The 21,873-nt window shown below is 43.9% G+C and overlaps 1 protein-coding gene across 1 annotated transcript in view; it reads right to left on the reverse strand.

Moving 5' to 3' along the window:
• Positions 1 to 21,873, reverse strand: part of SLC7A6 (solute carrier family 7 member 6) — a 374,495-nt gene that overhangs the window by 21,966 nt on the left and 330,656 nt on the right. The window contains exon 9 of the mRNA XM_086947751.1: positions 16,434 to 16,617. Coding sequence (XP_086803877.1) covers positions 16,434 to 16,617 — 184 coding nt within the window. The remainder of the gene's footprint in view (positions 1 to 16,433; positions 16,618 to 21,873) is intronic.

A 21,873-nucleotide genomic window follows, 5' to 3' on the forward strand; every position in this document is an offset into this window, starting at 1 on the left:
TATCCTGTTGATGGTGAGGGAAGTGTTCTATGGCTTCTTTGTGGAGGAGCGCTTGGACCTCTTCCCTGATGACCTTTAGTGATGTGGGACGAGTTTGTGTCTGCGAGGTGGAACGCTGGGGCGGTGTAGAAGTAAGCTCCAGACAATAACCATGTTGAACATCATCTAACTCCCACAGGATGGAGGGGATTTTTTGCCAAGTGGGAAAGAACCTTTGGAGTCGACTGTCAACTGGTGGGGGGGTGGGGGGGGGGGGGGGTAGGAGCCTCGAAAATAGTCCCTGGGAGAGATGTTTTGGGACTGTAAACGTAGGTATGATGTAGAGGTTTCTGGGAAGTGGTTTTGTAATATCCACGATAGGATGTGCCCCGAAAGGGCTCACAATGTGAATGGTGTCTGAAGGGTACCCATTGCTTTCACTGTTTCATTGCCTTTTTTGATTTTTTTCTAGCAAAGTATCTACCTGCAGCCTAAAGAGGTGTTACTCATTGAAAGACAAGTCAGGAAGATTTTGTGTACTTCTAGTTAGAAACCAGGGACACGAAGTCATGCATCCCTGAGAAGAAAAACCCTAGAGTTAACACCCCTAGCAGCAGCATCCCCAGCACCTAGGGCACAGCGTATGGTGGTATTTGATATCTGCTTCCCTCTGAGACTATCTCATAGCCTTTTTTTATGTTCACCTGGGATATATTAGAGGAGTGCCTCCGTTTTGTCCCAATTGGCCTGGTCATATTGTGAAAGCAGCCCAGTAGAATTGGCAATCTGCCAATGGTTGGATGGTTGCGCAGCTATCGTTTTGCCTACGGTATCTATTTTCTTACTCTCCTTCTCTGGTGGAGGGGCATCACCAGTGATCTGAGAGTTTACCCTTTTGCGTGCAGTAGCTACAGGTGAAAGCTGGCCCCTGATGTAAAGTGGGTCAGTTGGGGAAGCCTTGTACTTTTTATCTACTCTTGGTGTAATGTCCCTTGCTCGATCTGCGTTGTAGAAGATGTCTGGTATGTAACAGGAGCATGCCTTTGAGCATAGGGAGGTACTGAGCAGAGCGTTGTGTGGATAAAAGTGGTTCAAAAAGGAAATCATACTCTAAATCATGGGTACTCACAAACTTTCTCTTGGGGGCCAAATTTACAGTGTGGTTTGTGTCGGAGGGCCGCACCGGTGGGGGCGGGGTCCGTGGGGGAGGGTGCGGGCTAGATCAACAAAAAAAACTATGACCATGAGGTTGATCACAGGTCCCTGCAGCGGGTGCCTTCGTCCACTGAGCCACCAGACCCAGCATACACACATCTCTCTCCCTCCCTCACTCACTCCCTCCCTCCCTCTCTCGCTCGCTCTCCCTCCCTCCCTCTATCTCTCTCTCTCCCTCACTCTCTCCCTCTCTCCCTTCCTCTCTCCCTTCCTCTCTCTCTCTCCCTCCCTCACTCTCTCCCTCCCCCTCACTCTCTCCCTCCCCCTCTCTCTCTCCCTCCCTCGCTCTCTCCCTCCCACTCTCCCTCCCTCTCCCTCACTCCCTCTCTCTCCCTCACTCCCTCTCTCTCCCTCACTCCCTCTCTCTCACTCCCTCCCTTGTTCCCCCTCTCCCTCCCTCTCTCCCTCCCTCCTTCCCTCTCCATCCCTCTGTCTGTCTCTCTCACTCCCTCTCTCTCTCCCTCCCTCCCTCTCCCTCTTGCTCCCTCCCTCTCGCTTCCTCTCCCCCTCCCTCACTCCCTCGCCCCCTCTCTTCATCCCTTTCTGTTTCCCTCCCTCTGTCTGTCTTTCTCCTTCCCTCTACCTGTCTCTCACTCCCTCCCTCACTCCCCCTCTCTCACTCCCCCCTCTCTTCCCCCTCCCTCCCTCACTTCCCCCTCCCCAACTCCCTCCCTCTCTCACTCCCCATCTTACTCCCTGTCTCACTCCCTCTCTCCCTCCCTCCCTCCCTCTACCTCCCTCTGTCACCTCTGTCATCTAACCCTGCCTGTGTGTCAGCCTGGGCTGAGACAGCTTCCAGGCGCGCGCACACACACAGCCGCACCCAAGCACTTCACAGGTCATTAAAGGCCATTTGCATGCTAATGAGGCTTTGTTGTATTTCACCTCATCTTAGGCCCCTGCAGCTCCACTCTGGCTATGCGAGAAAAGCCCGGCCCCCACGGAGCAGAAGATACTCTCAGTCGCGCTGCAGCAGACACTCTTTAAAAAAGAAAATAATACATGGGTACGATGTTTGCAAGGTCCGCGGGCCGCCAAGGAAGGCTTGCCGGGCCGACACCGGCCCGCGGGCCGTACTATGAGTACCCATGCTCTAAATGCTCAGTTGTTGTGTAGCAATTTAGATTCCCGTATGCATTTTCCCGATTCATTCCCTTATCGGTACAATTCACAATGCCCTTATATAGGCATAGGAATCCAGTCCTTCTTTAGGCATAACCCATGCAGCCCAAAGGCATGGCTACTTCCATCCCTTCATCTACGTCACAATGAGTTCTTGGAAAACCAGACTCTTAAGCTGAAGGGACTTCCCCTAGCCTGGATATTGATTTCTCCAAGAAACACATTATTATGCATGAACAACTATTCCTTAGGGGTTCATCCATGACGTTCATATGCCCGACTTTACGTCAAAGCTGGCATTCCTAAACACCTTCTAGGTATAAATTTACCTTCACTTGCTATAGCAAAGCATGGTGTGGTTAGGTGCAGTTCGACTACCTACTTGCTCGATGCAGCTCACTAAAGCAAGTGCCGAAGGAGCTGATGCACTGATCATAAGCTGTTCTCCTCTGCCGAGAATCAAGCTCCAGTGTTTCTGACTCCCCTTGCAGGGTGCAGGGAAATCGAGTCCGTGAAAGAGATACCAACCTATCTCATTCTAAGGTATGGAGCTGATTAGAACCTAGAGAAACCTTTGGCAATTCTTGACAAAAATTAAACCTATGCTAAAGACCACACTTACTTCTTCCGTCGTACTAGACCTAGGTTAGGTACATTGAGGTAGGCGTATTTTAGAAGCACCAGTTGAGTATTTTAGCCTGTGGTATTTATGTATGTTTTATATGTCATAGCACCAGACAATGCTATTACAGTATTATTTTATACTACTGTTTACATTTTACGTATTATACTTTGCATTCTGTCTAACAATTGTAGCAGTTCACCTCTCGTGCATGAAAAAAGAAGACTGTTCAATAAACCACTTTTATTGAAACGCCTGTCTCTCTATTTCCTCTGCAGCGGCTGATCCAGCCAACACAGTTTTAAACTATACAGGTTTCCAAGAAACCGACAGGGATGCTATATGCATTCCTATGAATTTAAGGAAAGCCATCACTATAAAACTTATAAAAAATGGCCTAACATCGAGAGGTGGTTGGATAGTTTTTGTGATAGAGGCATATGAATAGCCCCAGACAGAGGTATTCTATTCGTGGATAGTCTTCCCCGAAGCAAATCCAGTAACACAGATGTTTCACTTCTACAAAGAAAATGAACCACCAGAGGAATATATTCCTTTCGAGGATATAGAAAGTCCACTAACTTACCAGGAGCATGAGCTCTGGTTTAAAGGCGCCCTAAAACATTTAAATCACATTACCAAGCTCGGTCCACTAGGTAGACGAGGAGCAACCTGGCCGGTCTTAGCCAGCTATACACCACATTCTGGCATTGAAGAAATGTCAGATGAGGATTTACTAACTCAACTTAAAGAGTTAATCAAAATATATAGACAATTGGTTCAATATGTCATGCGGACTCTCACAGTCAAACCTGCAATAATGATTCCTCAACATACCCCTCACCAGGAGAACACACTAAAAATAACACCACAGACTTTACACTCAGTCATTGGTAAATTAGATGCAAAGCAGGAACAAATTCCGTTCTGGATAGCTCAAAAAATTACTCAAATCGAAGCAGTATTTCCCAATATTAACCTTCATGAGAAACACAGAATTTTAACAATCTGTTTACCAATGGGGATCACACCTCATCTGGAGGACTGCACCACTTGGGGTACAGTCTTTGCTGCAATCTACACTAAAACACACGGTGTTCCGTCCACGGCGGTAATAACGGACGTCCTGAAACAGATTCAAAACGAATACGGGGCAGAGCCTGCCTTAAATCTGGGTATTAAACTACTGAAAGATTTCAAACAGATCTCAGCAATAATATTAGCTAATATTAAAGGTGAAAAAGCGTCCGTGGCGATCCGCCAGAAGTTAAGTGAATTTGATGTAACTGAGCAACCACAACAACTAGCCAGAATAATTGAAAAATCCTATGAAGTATTAGGCAGAGACAGTCTGGGTGGGAAACCAGTTAAACCCCAACTGTCTGAAAGTCCTGAAAAGGTCTTTACTAAAAAAACTCCTACTCCTTCTAAAAAGAAGTGGCAAAACACTAAACTTCTAAAGAGAAACATTCTCATTCCAGAGGTAGGTCTCCTCAAAAGGAGCCCTCTGAAAGGTGGCACAAACTCAAGAATAGGGATAATTTGAGAAAACCTGATAGATATCAAGATACCGATACACGTTCCTCTCGTACCTTTCAGACTTCGTCACAGAAATCCAAAAGAAGAGGATGGTCAGAAAACAAGGAAGAACGCGTAAAGTCCAAAGACGATCAACACGTTCAGAAAAACAAGATACCTCAATTCACCAAAAAGAAGGTAGCAGGTCTAAAAATCAGACATGCAGAGGATCTTGAGGACACAACTCAAGAACGGAGAATGGGCTCAGACAATGTTGGACAGCGCAGCAGAAGTCACCATAGCTCGCCAGAACCTGAAGGATCATATGGAGACAGTGGACTTGAATGAATACATTCAAGTTGAAACTGCAGATACCAGGGTTAGTTCTCCACATAAGTTATATGAAATAACACTCCGGATGGTCGTTACACCTGTACCTGCCTTAGAGGCAGTGACAAAAGCGAGCATTCCAAATGCTAAAGCTTTACATCCGAGATGGATACATGGGTTAATTCTCTTGCTGCAACAGACGTTGAATACGTTTTTGATCCTTATTTGAAAACACAATCATTTCTACAATACGAACAAGAATGCCCTCTGCCTACTGAAATTCTGCCTCTAGAGCAGCATGAATGTATAATTTATACTGACGGATCAGCTCAACCTACAAGGAGTAAACAAGCCTATAGTGCGGCATGTGCGATCGTTAAAGGTCGCTGGCGCGATAGAAAATTCCGACCAATGGTCACTAAAATGCAATCTCTATGAGATTATACAGCTCAGCGAGCTGAACTACAAGCATTCAAGATGGCACTAGAGAGTACGGACCGCGAACTCCCCACACTCATAGTGTGCAATTCGTATTATTGTGTTCAATCTTACAATGAATACTTGAAAAACTGGATTCAAAACGGTTACAAAGATGCAAAAGGTGGCGCACTCAAGCATAAACTGCTTTGGGAACAAGTAGTTCAGTTACGACAAAGACTACAAAAAACTTGCGTGATACATACGCTGAGTCATCAACGTGATGGCGTTCAGGTTGTAGGGAATTCATTGGATGATGAAGCTGTGAAGGCAGCTGTGCAAACGGCTTCCGTAGCTGCAATCACTCGTTCAAAAATGAAAATAGACAGTGAAATAATGCTGGCTGTCAATGCTTCTGGCAAAGACAGCGTAAAAACGTTACCTAAAGGGTTTCCACTCAAATACTCATATAGAACTGATGCATATAATATTCCGTTTGCTCGAATCCCTGGAGTGGGGGATAGGGTATTTCCAAACATGGAACATAGATTAGGACTAATTTTAGCAGCACATGAAGGCTCGCCTATGCTCATGCATGTGTTTCCGGACACAGTGTCATTATTAAAACAGAGATACTGGTAGACACGCGTGAGGAAACAAACCAGAAACTATGTTTTGGAATGTGAAATATGTCAAAAGATGAAAGTCTCTTCTGTGAAACGTCCTGCGCAGACGCCACTGTTGATTCCAGATAAACCATTAGCTTGCGTTTACCGGGACCACTGCGGTCCCTTACAGAGGGATGGTAACTATAAATATATCATGGTCGCAGTGGATTCGTGCTCAAGGTTCATTTGGATGTGGCCTCAGGGCTCGGCTGACACTCAAACTGTTATAAAAGATTTGCGAGTCTTTATCGGCACGCTACATGCTCTCGGGCTAACAAGGATGCCATGGCCAAATTGAGTGTTGCATTGCGGTACTCTAGTCCATTCCATCCTGAGGGAAATTTGGTTGTGGAGAGAAAAAAAACGGGACATAAAGCAATCTATAAAAGCTAGGGTATTCGGTTCAGGTGACAGGTGGGGCAAACATTTAATAAGTGCCCAACGTAGTCTTAATAACTTGCCAAGAAGTTCTCTAGGGGGTATCACTCCATATGAGGTCCTTTTTGGGACTAGGATGCTGATTGCGGACCTTGATTGTCAGAAATTAGTGGTGGACCAGAAAACGTTTGATATCAAAGATCATTTGGCTGTTTTACAGGACTTAAAAGAAATAAGAACGAAACAAAGTAACGTGATCCTGAAAAACACCACTACTGAGGAAAAAACGACCGTCCCAGCAAGGCCTGTCTGGTTTCCTAAGCTTGGGGATCTAGTCAGAGAAAAGATCGCGGACAAGAAGGAATTTGGGCCCCCTTACAGACAACCAGTACCTGTCCTAGCAATCCTCGGATCAAGAACAGTATTACTGCCGCCCCTTGCTAGTAAAAAGGAGAACAGGTTTGTGTCCATCGACCTGGTCAAACCACATCATGTGACCGATAATAAGCAGTAGGCCAAGTGGAGTCCGCCAATGTAGCAGACGCCCAGCTCTAGCTACAATCCAAGAGGTTCAAACTGAGAGACTCATCACCTTTGAAGAATCGGCAGTGCGAAATGAAGGACTAAGCAACAAAGCTATGGAACTTGTACCTCTTGAAACCCAAATAACAGTTCGTCAAGAAACACCTGTCCGCAATGAAGTAGAGTCTGACTACACAAATGTAACAAGTGATCCTGAGGTTCCAGCAATTTCAACGAATCCTGATGCAATTCCAACAAGTGACAGAACTGCGTCTGGCTATTTCATTAACTTTGATACGTTTTCTGAGGATCCCAGTGAACCTGACACAACGCCAGCAAAAAGAATTTTGAAAGAACAAGCAACAGACCTTTTTCATCACCTGGAAAAGACTTATCTGGTTTCACCATGGATTGAACTTTGGATTCTGTTGGGTGTGCTTTTTCTTAACTTTGGCTGACTCGGATAATAACTTTGGGAATGCTGATAAACGGAAGACATGTCATAATGGACACAGCAGGTAAGAACATCAACGTACTCCTCAAGCCACACAAATCATCCCATCTTGAACAAAGAAACTTGTCATCAGTGAACATCACAGCCGTTCCCGTTCCTATACCTGGGGGTATAGCTTGGGACAGAACTGACTGACATTTTTGGCCCGTCAAGAGCTGTTGAAGATTCCACACTTATTCAAGATTTCATAAAGTGACTTTGTTTTATCTAGTACCTTTTCTGATGATTGGGACTTTGAGACTGTTAATAATATGATGTCAGACCTAGAAATGTCTGCAGTACTTACAAATCATGAATATTTAGAAGGTTCATCAGACTATGAACAAATGTATTGTTATAATCATTATGGTCATCATTTCTTGCACAAATCAGCAAATCCTATAAATGTATTAATGTACAACCAATGGGAACATTGTTCTACGCCACCAAAGGGTAGCTCAAAAACATTTGCAAAGAAATTTCCGTACTTTTCAGGGTTCAATGTATCCAATGCTGAATCATTTTACTTTAAAAATGTAAACAAAACAGGCAAAACAGTATGTTGACAAATACCAAACAGATTTATTCTGCAGCCTTTTATACTCAAATGTCTAAACTAGGTTTCGACTTTTGGAAAGACAACATTGAGACGAAAACTGTCTGTGGCACAAAAGATTGGCAGGTCCAGGGTATAGAAGCTATGTTTAGAGCCTGTATCATCCCTGAGAAAATTATGTTTTTGAATGACACTGTCTAACAGACGTCTTGTCTTAGGTTAGCCAAGATAAAAGACCTGAACAATCTGTCCATACCTACACCTGATAGCAGTAACACTTCAGAGGGGGAGGTCGATGTACATACTATTATTTTGCATCACAACAGAACAGATCCAGATTGGAATAAATGGTTAATCTGGCCCACAGACACAAAACTGTCAAGATAGGTTCCTGAACAAAACCCAGGGTTTCACAATCACTAGGCCAGACCCAAGATATGTTCAAAGACAGCATCCAAAAATAGTAACAACATACAGTGCAGGAAAGCTCTGCCTTGATTGGCTACATAGATCTACACTTAAGGGTGTAAAGCAACACTTATCTTTACTTAAACATGGCGCTGATCTTAGGGAATTCTTGCTAGGACCAATAACACTGCGTCAAAAACGTTTTATATATGCTGGTATCTATGCTGCTTACAATAAAGCATGGAAGATTACGCAAGCAGAGACTGCAGAAAGAATACGAGAAATTGATCGTGTTAATTTAGAGAAAACTCTCTCTGTAGTTGATAATGGGTTAACGACTCTGTCGTCCAGTATATATTCATTGGACAGCATAGTGTCTTCTGCCATAGACATCATGGAACAGGACTTGGTCATGTTGCAACATGGTCAGTCGCAATTACGTTCTATCACGCTTAGGCTGGAAGTTGCAAAACCTTCGTTCAGGCAATGTGCCTTGGTGTTTAATCAATTCTATGTCACTGTTTTCAGAATTCAATCTCACTGATAAACAGATCAAATTAACACAGAGGGGAGCAGACTATACAGTGCTGAGCATTGAAAAACTGGAAAGATTGCAATTTATAGTCGCAGAAAAGCCAGTTACTGAATGGATTATACATGGAACAATTACTCTGCCTGTTACAATTTTCAATTTTCAGTATTGCCTAAAACACATACCAGCAGGCACATCTGAAAGGTTGGGTAAAGAATACATCAAGACATCCTGGGAAATACCGTACACACATAGATTTTGGAGTGGGGGACGTGAAGTGTTTCTTAGCGGTAAAAACTGTGAAAACTTACAAAGCGGTTCTCTACTTTGTCAGGGTATAAACTTACACGGGACTTGTGATGGTTCCTCTAACAATTTATCCTGCCACCTGCAAGGTTCACCAGCTGCAGTGATTGATCCAATTTTTGGACAACTTTCAAATGGAAGTTACCTCATGTTGAACAATCACAGCTGTTGTGGCATGTTGCCAGGCGTACTATATCTAGTAACTGTGTCAGCCAGGGTCACTTGCTGTATGCAAGTATTGTTTCCAAAAACCAAGACAGACAAGGAGTCGCCTTTACGGCCTTCACTGAGCATCTCTTCTATACGAATTGATACTTTAAGCAGAATGAAAGCCATTCTTCTGCAAAAAACTGTGCCACTGACCTTGGCCAAAGAGACCTATGATCTGCAAGTCGCAAGGACTTCTGCCGAGATACATGCCCTCCTAACTACAAACTGCCCTATACATTTCTCAAAAATGTTAAGTCGTATCTTAAACATGTCTGATACGAGCGGTATTGTACATTTATTTAAGACCGTATTTTCTGGACTGTTAGCACCTTTTGAAGCAGTCCTAGGAATATTTCCAAACTTCGTGCACTCTGTTTGGCGGAATGCCTCTCACTTTGGGACTCACTGCAGGGATACTATTGTTGCTCCTAGTGCTGCGATATGGCAAGCCAATTCACCAGCGACACCCAGTTATCCATGGAGACAACTCTACTGGTGATGAAATGTTGTGAGCGCATTGTCCAAATTTTGGGACTACCTAGTGTACGAGAATTAAATACCACATGGTTTCTGTCATTCAGATCAATTTGGCAAGATTGCATCTTACCTGTTCTACACTGCCTATTATGCGGAGAAGAATGCGTATTAGACACATGTCTCACAATCCCATCAGTCATGCCTACGGATGTTGATACTTTGCTTGAACCAGCCCATGCACTGTGTTGTCCCCAGCGGCTACCAATTCTGATGACGGCATTCATTGAGATCTCACAGACGCAAAATGCTGATGGTGAGGTACGAGAGGAAACAGGCGCGCAGGTACCATCCATTACGACCATTGCTGATGCGACCAATTCTGAAGGCGATGCTTCACATCTATGTCCGGTTAATCTTCTAAACGAGGTAATCCAACAATGGTAGACAACTTTTTTACAGACTTAGAAGATTTGATGTTTTCTCCAAACACTACCACTGACTTTGGATTTGGCACACAGTGTTCTGAGAGACTTTGAATTCGACCTTCATTTTTTCAAAACAAGTTTTAACTTTGGGACTCTTTTTTCTATGATAATTCTTTTTTTTCTTCCAAATTTGTATTTTTCCTTTTTGGCACAAGTAATCTGCTTATAGTAGAACTATTCATAAAGAGTAAAAATTCTTTGAAAAAACTTCCAGAGACAATATTTGACCTTGTCCACATACAAACAGTTTTTATGTAATCTGACATGAAATTGCTTCGGCACCTTTTTCGTCTGTATTTACGAGCCATTTCATAAATGTATATTTTCATGATTCATTCAGATAGCATTTTCAAATGTCAATTATATGCTTAGAATGAAACATTGCTTTGAATGCGTACATCACCAATGCTCTTTTGTGTACAACCAGTACCAGTGCATTTTTATGTGTTTTGGGTGGGTTATAAACAATTGTGTAGATATATTTTAGATATGTTTGTAAATGTAAATTGATACTTGTATAGCGCACTACTCACCCGCAAGGGTCTCAAGGCGCTTGTACGAATACCGCTGTGGAACCCATCCTGGCTTTCCCTGTGAGGTGTCCACTCCTGGGCACCCCCAAGGTGGAGGCCAGGCATCCTTAGCGATGTGGGGGCCATTGTGGAGATTAAGCAAACTATTTCCCAGAGTTGCATGATTGGAATAGGCACTGAGGCGAGAATTATCAGGTCCGTGGAATTTTGCGCCCAAGACCCGCCGAGGCGGGGAATTGAACCCTGGTCCCGGGCTAGACCTCTGCATCAGGGTCTGCCGCTCTAATCATTGAGCCACACTTCTCCACATGTTTAGGACTTCGTATTTAGTAGAAGTCGTACATAAGAAAGTGGAGTGGGTGTTGTGTGGCGATTTAAATTCCTGTATGCATTTCCCGATTCATGCCCTTATATAGGTACAATTCACATTGCCCTTATATAGCATAGAAATCCAGTCCTTATTTAGGCATAGCCCATACAGTCCAAATACAGGCATGGCTACTTCTATCCGTTCATCTAAGTCACAACGATTTCTTGGAAAACCAGACTCTTAAGCTGAAGGGACTTCCCTTAGCCTGGATATTGATTTCTCCAAGAAATTCATTATTATGCATGAACAACTATTCCTTAGGGGTTCATCCATGACGTTCATATACCCAACTTTACTTCAAAGCTGGCATTCCTAAACACCTTCAAGGTATAAATATACCTTCACTTGCTATAGAAAAGCATGGTGTGGTCCGGTGCAGTTCGACTACCTACCTGCACGACGCAGCTCGCTACAAGATTGTGCCGAAAGAAGCCAACTCTCCAGCTGACGCACTGATCAGAAGCGGTCCTCCTCTGCCGACAATCCAGCTCCAGTGTTTCGGACTCCCCTTGCGGGTGTTGGGAAATCAAGTCTGTGAAAGAGATACCAACCTCTCTCATTCTAAGGTATGGAGCGGATTATAACCTAGAGAAACGTTTGGCAATTCTTGGCAAAAACCAAACCTATGCTAAAGACCACACTTACTTCTTCCCTCATACAAGACCTAGGTTAGGTACATTGGGGTAGACTTATTTTAGAAGCACCAGTTGAGTATGTTAGCCTGTGTTATTTATGTATTATTTTATACTACTGTTTACGCTGTACGCATTATACTTTGAATTCTGTCTAACAATTGTAGCAGTTCACCTCTCTTGCATGAGAAAGAAGACTGTTCAATAAACCCCTTTAATTGAAACGCCCGTCTCTCTATTTTCTCTGCAACTCTGTATGCACGATTGACTGAGTAAAATAGTTATCTAATGTTTCCACAACTCTGAATATACGTTTTATTCTTGGGAAACAAAGTTGTCATGCGTAGTAGGAAGTGGCATCATCGGGAGGGGAGGGTTTTACAGTGTAGAAGTCAGGATATCTGTCCGCTGGTGGGTCAGTATCCTAGGTATCCCAGGGATCATCCTGTGACAGGATGTCAAAGGTATCCCTATGGCCCAGTCTCCCTATGGTTGGGCAGCTGAAACAGGAGGGCGGGTGATTATCAAGCCAGTATGGAGATGGATCATAAGGTGTTTGTAAAGGGTATTAATCTCTTACTGTAGTTTTTGAAGAGTGGGCTCCGCAGTTGGTGACCACTGGCCAAACTTGCTACTGGGCACCGGTGGTTTCTGCTCCGATTCCGATTTTCTCGGTGTCAACTGTTTTGGCACTAATGGCTTTTGCTCCGACATCGATTTGTGTATGATACTGAAGTTGTTGCAGGCCTGCTTGATTCTGAGGCAGGAGTGGCCTGTGCCGAAGTGGTTTGTTTTGAACATTTCTTCAGCATCGAGCTGGGAGGTACGTCCGAAGTTGGTCAATGCCAACCTTGGCCCGGAGGCAGTGGTGGCCCAGCAGTCTGTCTCTGGTGGTTTAGAGAAATTGTTAGACCCTTTGAGAAGGGCTGCTCGGTTTGGAGTCAGTGGTGAGGTGAGGGTGGTACAGTACTCACACCTGGGTGTTCTAGTGGAAGATCATGCATATCCTGATCAGAGCTGGAGCAGTTGTTTGGGCGAAGGGCCCTTCGTCCGTAGCCAATGCTTGAGGATTTTGTTCTTGCTCGATATTCTCTGTGCTGTAAAGGTCCAGTGTGTTGTCTCTGTTCCTCCATGACATTTCGAGTCGCTGAGCTGGACGGTCGTGATGAGTTTTTTTTGAACGGAAGGAGGGGCAAGCGTCGCAATCAGTCTTGTGCTCGGGTGAAGAGACACAGATTACAAACCTGATGGAGATTGGTCCGAGGGTATTTAGCGTGAAACCAAGGACAGTAGCAGAAAGGTATCAGTTACAACACCTTGTGAACATGGTGGGGGAGATGCGCCTATGGACCAAAGAAGGCCCCGAAGGGAGAAGGCCCATGTGGCCATTGATGGGAAAAAAACTCACCTAGCAGATTAAGTAGTCCTCAGTCTGAACAGAGGGGGGATAGGAACGCTATTGATAACGCTACAGATGGAGGTAGGAACTGTGAAAACAGAGAACAGTGCACCACAACTGAGTCACATCGGAGCATGGAGGCACACATCCGAACCAGATGGCAGAAGAAAGCATATAACAATTGAGAATATGACCATGCGCATTACCAGCAAGAGGACCAGCCACAAAGCCTCATGACTCGAATGACTTTCTATGAAAAAAAAATTTGTAAACTTGCACACACCCAATGGACAGCAGGATTATGCACAGCACAGCATGTGTATCAACAACCACATACAGCTTCTAACATACATTTTCAAACCTTTCTGAGGAGGTAGAACCTTGCACGGCCTTATTTTGTGATCCTGCTAAAGTCTGTTCAGGTGGTGTTGGTGTAACCTTTTTCTGGTGGTATTGTCAAGTGGGGTGTTCTGAACTTGCGAGTAGCCATTTTGCAATAATTTAGCACCCATCTGTCTTTTGAGATATCATCCCAAGTAGTTCGAAATGCTTCCCCATCTGAGTTGGTAGCAGAAAAGGGAGATTTAAGGAGTCACCGCTTGCCTTCTGCAGAGGTTTTACCTGCAGCTGTCAATATTGATGTCTGCCATGTCTCCTGTTGCCTGAAAAAGGGAAATTCAATATCCTTTATTGAACTTCTGGTTGGACGCCTGTAGGACAGAGCCAAGATGAGCTTCTTAGTGCTAGGGCATGGCAATGGCCATATGGGGCTACACCTGAAGCATCGCAGCAGCGCTAATGATTTGAGTAGAGCTCATAATGCCCTCCTTTAGGATCAATGAGAGGCAATGGAGACCACTGCCTGCGTGATGCACTGCTTAGGACACCTGTGTCTTCGATAAAGTTCAACACTTCTTTGATATTTGTGAATCATATATTTATGATTGTTTCATCATTTTTTAGAACTACATCACAGATAAATCAAAATATATATCAAAATTTCGGATTACAGTTCATTTGTATTTCAACAAAGCTTAACCATAATAAATTCCATCTACAAGAGATATGCATGTGTCAACATAAATATAAATATCCACATTTTAATTGTTAACAACACTCCCAATGCATGTCGGTTCCTCCGAACCCTTCTTCAGGGGAAATGTGGTATTTCCAAGATAAAAAATATATTCAAATCTTCATGGACTCCTCGTAGACCTTCAACGCAATATTAAAAACCCATAACTAAAAAATGAGCAGTATTACTCACAGAGTAAGTGTAGTAAAATTACCTACACCCCGGAGCCTACGTGTGTGTTCAGCTGACCAAAAACAAAAAATATTATTGAGACCGGCCTTACCAGGTGTGTGTGTATATATATATATATATATATATATATATATATATATATATATATATATATATCTCATATATATCGCCATGAAATTCTCACGTCTTTCTCAAGACAATTAGTCAAGAAATGTTGCAGCAATCAGAGAAATGCTGCAGCAGATCCCATAGGGACCAGTCTGATCTCCCCCAATAGATTAGCACTGGCAGGTTTTCTTTTACTGTGGTGATATGCCACAGACTTTTCTCTCCACAGAGCTTCCTCTCCTTTCAGAAGGAACACTTAAAAAGGATGAGTTGCATGATTCTATCTTGCAGCCAAGACAAAGATTGAATACAGAGGAGAGGCTGACCAGATGAACAATGGATCATGCTCTGGAGGGGTGTGTTTCTCCTGTAGTAAACATTATGCAGCCTTCACAGAAGGAGCTAAAAATAGTTTCACTACAGGGCCAAGCGACTTATAACGAGAGGAAGGAGGGGTCTTAAAAATGTTCGATTAGCGACTCTAATCAAGAATCATCAACTCTAATCAAGAATCACAGTAAAGTTTTGATGCAATCAATCAGAGAAATTCTGGATGATTGGGAACCTGCCAAAGTTGGGGAAAGTCTTCTGGTTCTTGATCTCAAATAAAAACTTGAAGTCACAGAATATGTTCTTGAGATCTTCCAGAGTGTCTTGAAAGATGAGAGTGATGTCTATAATGGAGTCTAGATTGGAATCTGAGAATGTGGTCTACACCTAGAAGTCTTAGATCCCCTTGGCATACCTGTGTGAACCATAGTGTAAGGACTCAACGATGTGTTGCTCGTTTCCCTGCAGCTGGAATAGCCAGTGGAATGACCAGCAAAGCAGGCTTTGGAGAAGATTGAGAAGGTGTGTGGTCTCTTGGAGGCAGGGAATCTGATACTTCAACCACAGGAACAGTGTGTCTGGAAGGGGCGTAGGCAAGAAAATGCTCAGTCTAAAGTCAAATGAACGTCATTGATGTCAGCTTGCAAACTAATTTTGTAGATCGGTAAAGAGGCTGATGTAAAAATATGCCTCAACATTGTGTGGTGCTTCTACATTGTAGACTTCCTCAATGTCAAAAGTCCATGCTTCTTCGATATCGAATGCCTCCCTGATGGTAATCAATGCCACAAAGTCCTGTCAACAAGAGCTGGGAAAAATAACTAGAGCCACTGGGGGCAGGGAAAGCATGATGGGATAACAGATGACTAGTATTACTTAACACTGCAAAATCAGTTTTCCATATGTACATTGCCCTACAATTTTCTTTAAAAGCTGTTTTTTTCTAGTCACCTAGTTTTCCCCTTGGTGATTTTCCTAACAGTTAAATAGGTTAGTATTTTTGTTTTTATGGAATTGGCCAATATAGTCTTTTACCAGGGTGCTAAATATTTTTTTATTAAGTAAGAAGATATCACCTTTCAAATTAAAAGTGAAAATCATTTTTTTCCCCTTTGAAAAGTGTGCCGAGATTCCACGTCTGGGCTGGACAATTCAGTTCTCATGTTTGTTAATGGCAAGCCTTTGAAGGATAAATATAGTATTAGTGTGCAAGAATAATTGTCTGACTACCAATACAGTGCTTAATGTTGCCCATATTCACATGCTTTATGACACGTGTTCCTTTTTATTGAGGCACAAAGAGAACATACATAATATCAGATTTTGCTACTTGACTCTGCACCCAATCTTTAGCCTTTTGTGTGCCATTATGTACAGCAGGCCTTTTGAAGATCTTTCACTATTGTCAACTACTCTTACTTTAAGATGATCTGCAAATTAAGAAGTATGGAAAAAACATAGTAACCACCTGCATTAGTCAAACAATATCCAAATCATAATCACTGAAATAAGACTACTGCATACCAATCATGTTACTGCATCCCTTGTGAACTTACCTAAACATTTTTTAACGAAGGGGGGCCTTTTGTTTTCTGGCAAGTAGACTCCCATAAAGTAGATGGGAATTCCCGACAAAGCAATACCAATCCCAATCAGCGAGTTGATTGTGTCAGTAAATAAGGGTACCAATATAAGGAACACTGTGCATACGCAAAACGCGATTGGAAAAAATAAGCTTAGCTGTAAAGAAAAAAAAATACATTTTTGTTGTGCCTTCATGGTTCAACATTTTTATGGGAAAAGAGGGTTTATACATTGTATGCAAGGACACATGTCTTAATTGGATTTCCTGTTCTTTAATTAAACTTCATTTTTCAATTCATACCACAAAATACAACTGCTGGGTACTTGTGTATATAGCCATAGCTGCATTCTTACTGTTACAATTTGCATGCACACACTAAAGGTGCACACCATTTATCACTTTTCGTTAACGTATTTAACCCTAAATTCATCATTATGATTTTGATATCTCCTTTCTTCGAACATACACATATGAATTATGCTAAAATGAAATAGAAAGTATTGTCTTTAAATGCAAATCTTTCTTGAAACCATCACACACATAAATCAGGTTAACATAGAAAATTACAAACACTCAGATAGCAGTGTGCAAAATCTACAATTATAAGCTACAAGCCGCACAATGCAGCTTGCTTTACACAAAAGAATGCACAAACAGTTCACAAAATTGTATACATGGAAGCAGAACTGCAGTTTAGTTATTATAAAGTTTTCTAAATTAATATTTTAAAAAAGATTTTCTATCAGTGTTAAAAATAAAAGCATGATGGCCTACGCGGTCTCCAAGTCCTTTTATACGCGGATGATGCGATCCGTATTTCAAGAACTATTAGGGTGCTACAAACCCTGCTTGACGCATTCTCTGCCTTTATGTCAGAGGAGGACCTATCTATCAATTACTCTAAATCTTATGTTATGCAGGTGGGCATCGGTCCAAAAAATCCTTTCAATTTAGGGTTGGTTCTGCTAAAGTACCCCGCACTGATGTTTTCTCTTATTTGGGAGTATTAATGAACAAGCAGATTAAATGGGACCCTTTAAAGCAAAGACAGAGGGGAGACGGTGTGGGTGAACACTGCTATTTTAAATGTTGCCTTGAAATTAGGCAAGATACCCACTGCAGCACTTATAAAGATCTATCAGGCCATGAGTGTCGCAACAGCTTCCTATGGCAGCGGAATTTGGGGCATGTTGCCACAGATATACAAGTAGCTGAGACCGCATTCCTGAAACGCTAATTTAGTGGTACATGAAGAACTGGGGGTGCCTTACTTAAGTGGCACATTGGCCCTTCACCCCATAACCTTCTGGATGAAAATGTTGTTGAGCGAGGAATCTTCGTTGAGTCAACTGATTTTAAAAGAATGTATGAACCTTAACCATACCCTCCACATACCTTGTCTCAGATATATCAAGAGCAGTTTGGCAAGGTTAGGAAGAGCCGAATTGTATTCTAACCCCAAAATGGTAACTAAAAGGGACGTGGGGTCAATAAGTGAGTCTTTTAGCAGTTTAAGGAAACTGGAGGGGAAGAGCTGGAGTTGAAGAAACCTAGTGTTCGCAAATGTTTTATGTTGAAGACAACACCGACAGCTGAGCCTTATATTCTGGGGTTTTTAAGTACTTATGAACTGTTTCTATTGAACAGGTTCCGCCTGGATCTTTTAAATTTTTTTGTCCATACCGAGAGGGTGTAGCAGAGGCCAGTTGGTTGCACCCTGTGGCTGCGACGGTGAGTCTCCACAGGATCTGCTACACTTTACATTACTTTGTAAATTATATGATGTTCCTCGGAAAGCTATTATTGCCCCACTTTTAAAGAGGATGAATTTTACACTGGTTCGTCCAGCTCTTATTTATCTATAACTGTTGCATGATGATTGTATCTTTTTTGTTATCAGTTACCTGAAATCTGCTATGAAGGCCAGGTCCATGTCACCCTTACTATATATATACCCTAGAAAAGACCCTCTGACTCATTATTTTATCTGTTTAGATTTTTTATCGAGGGTCATGGGTATATGTATTTAACTTTGTACCTCAGGTTTTGAATTAACATGGACTTTTTGGAAGGCAATTTAATTGTGATATATATTGTAATCATTTTATGAAAATTTTTGTATCGATAACTTTTATGGTTTTATATGCTGAAACCGAATAAAGCGGTTTGATTGATTGACTTCCACAAGGATGATTGCTCAAGAGCTTGACTAGACCCCTTATCTGCAGCTTAAAACGCAGCAGTTAAGGCTCCGCTACAAAAACTATAAATGAATACTGTCTCAGACCCAACAAAACTCAAGCTCTGGGAGATTCTTGCTGAGTTTGATGCCACCCATCTTACAGAGGACACTGACAACCCAACAGCTGAGGATGCGATAAGGGAAAATTTGTCAGGAAACATAACTCCTAGGGTAGTCCCCCCATCATAACTAGAGAAGGTGATGAGGAAACCCCTTACATCTACCCTAACACTGTACCTAGAGTGTCTTCCCCTACTGGGGATAGGTCAGGCCACTCAGGAAGAAGTGAAATGAAGAGGACATAGTCCTGGTGAGGCGAGCCGAAAGAGCAGCCTTTGAGGACAAAATCCTAGTAGTAGAAAGAGAAAAGGCTAAGATGGTTTTAGGACCCATAAGTGGAGGCATCAAAGTAAATAGAGAGTGGAAACGTTTGATCCCAAAATACCCAAAGGGATTGTCGCACAAGTTACTACTTGTGTAACAATATATCTGTAAGAGACATTAGTTAGTGATAGATTCCTTACCTTAGAATATCCCCCGGCGTCAGACTGTATCCAGAAAGTTTTGCTTAGCAGTAACCTTGCGCGTCAGTAGGTGGCGTCCTGCGTCTCCGCGTCCTTCACTGGCATCGTCAGTGCCGGGATGACGTCATGGAGAGTACTTAGGAGCCACCCAAACACGCTGACCTCAGTTCTGTACATGACTTTCCACGCCAGGAACGCAGAGCCATGCAAGATACTGACCATTGGGGCATAAAACTAGGGCCCTAAAAGGGGATGACCTTAACCCTAGTAATCAGTTTGCAGAATAGGGAGGATGGGAGGGGCAGTAAGGAATCTATCACTAACTAATGTCTCTTACAGATATATCGTTACACAAGTAGTAACTTGTGCATCTGAAAAAGACACGTTAGTGATAGATTCCTTACCTTAGAACAGATACCCCAACGATACCAACCACAGTGGTGGGTCTGCGAACAAAATGACACCAGGAAGTCACGGAGACCAAACGGCCAAAGAAGCCGTCTCTCCGGACTTGACTGTCAAGGCAGTAGTGGCTGCACATGCCCTGGTCGAATGAGCACGCAGCCCCACAGGAGGATTCTTCTTGGCAAAGGAGTAACATGCTTTGATGCACAGAACGACCCACCGGGAAAAGGTCCGTTTGTGCACTGTCCGACCTTTTTTTGGCACCCACGTAGCTAACAAAGAGCTGATCATACACCCGGAACTGTTGTGTACGCAGCAGATAGAAAGCAAGCACACGTTTTGGGTCCAGACGGTGGAGCACCTCCTCTTCCCTGGAAGGATGCGGAGGCGGAAAGAAGGTGGGCAAAGTGATGGTCTGCCCGATGTGGAAGGGCCTGAAAACCTTTGGCAAGAAAGAAGGACGGGTCCTCAGAACCACCTTGTCTGGATGAACTGAAAGGAAAGGAGGTTTGGAATAAAGAGCCTGGAGCTCACTCACTCTTCTGGCAGAGGTGATAGCTACCAGGAAAGCAGTCTTTAAGGTGAGAAGACGTAAGGGACAGGTATGAAGTGGCTCAAAGGGAGCGCACATGAGGTAAGTCAAGACAAGATTTAAGTCCCACTGAGGCATTATGAAAGGCACAGGAGGAAACGTGTGTGTAATGCCTTGAGAAAACGGTTAACAACAGGGGACTTAAAAAGAGAAGGCTGATCAGGAATCCCCAGAAAAGCGGAGATGGCAGAAAGATAACCTTTGATAGTGCCCAGAGCAGAGCCCTGCTTGGCCAAAGACAGCAGAAACAGAAGAACCTCAGAAAGGGGCAGAAAGGGGATCCACAGCTTTTGCTGTGCACCATGCCAAAAATTTGTTCCATTGGCAGGCGTATACCGTGTTAGTGGAGGGATGCATGGCATCCAGAATGACATTACAGACTTCGGGAGGAAAGACGACAGCCGTCAACTGTCGCCGCTCAATCTCCATGCATGGAAGTGGAGGCTGGACAGGTTCAAGTGAAGGACCGTCGCCTGCTGCTGTGACAGAAGATCCTCCTGAAGAGGCAGTCGGATCGGGGGAATCGATGCTCCTACTGAGTAGCTCGGTATACCATACTCTTCGAGTCCAGTCCGGAGCCACAAGAATAACTTGGGCACGGTTGCGCCTGATCATCTTCAGCACTCTGGCCAGAAGTGGTATGGCCGAAAAGGTGTACAACAGATCGCAACTCCACTCGCTCCGAAAAGCGTCGCCGAGCGAGCGCCGCCTCGGAAAGCCAAACGCGCAGAACTGAGGACATTGCCCGTTCTCGTCGGTGGTGAATAAATCTAACCAAGGCTCTCCCCACTGCAGAAAGAGACCTTGCGCCACTCTCGATGTCAGACGCCATTCGTGATCCATCAGACTCCGAGGCTGAGTTTGTACGCCCTAGCATTCAGAGAACCCCCAGGTGTTGAACCACCAAGGTAATGCTGTGATGTGCCTGTCACGTACAGAGGCGCAGAGCCTCTTGACATAGGGTCCACAACCCCACCCCGCCCTGCTCGCTTCAGTACCACATGGCGGTGGTGTTGTCGTGAACACCTGCACTACACATCCCCGGACAGAGGGAAGGAATGTTAGCAGCGCAAGTAGGATCTCCCTTAGCTCCGAAAGATGGTTATGGAGTTTGGACTCCGCCGGAGACCAGAGACCTCTGATCTCCGTCCCTGATAAACGACCGTCCCAACCCAGGAGGTACGCATCTGTCAGTACTGTATGCCCCGGTTGGGGAAAGGAGAGGGAGTTGCACTGACCCAAAACTGGTCCGTGAGCCACCACTGCAAGTACTGTACAGTGCCCCCTGAGATCTTGACATAGGCGGATAGATTTCCATGATGCTGCATCCACTGGAACTTGCAGGCCGACTAGAGAGCCTGTATACGCTACCTGGTCATGATTGATCAGCAGGATGCAGGAGGCCATGAGGCCCAGCAGCCTCAGTGTTGTGCTGACTAAAACCCAGAATAAGGGCTGAAAGGTGGGAAGCATAGCCCGAATGCCATGGACTCGCTGTTGGGGAGGATAACCCCGAAACTGCACCGCGTCCAAAATCGCTCCAATGCAGAGGAGCCTCTGAGAGGGAAGCAGATGTGACTTGTGCACGTTGATGGGGAACCCCAGCAAATGCAGGAGGTTAGCCATAGTGTAGGTAAAGCCCGAGGGC

This window comes from Lissotriton vulgaris, chromosome 12 (genome assembly GCF_964263255.1).
Source record: "Lissotriton vulgaris chromosome 12, aLisVul1.2, whole genome shotgun sequence".
Taxonomy (NCBI): Eukaryota; Metazoa; Chordata; class Amphibia; order Caudata; family Salamandridae; genus Lissotriton; species Lissotriton vulgaris.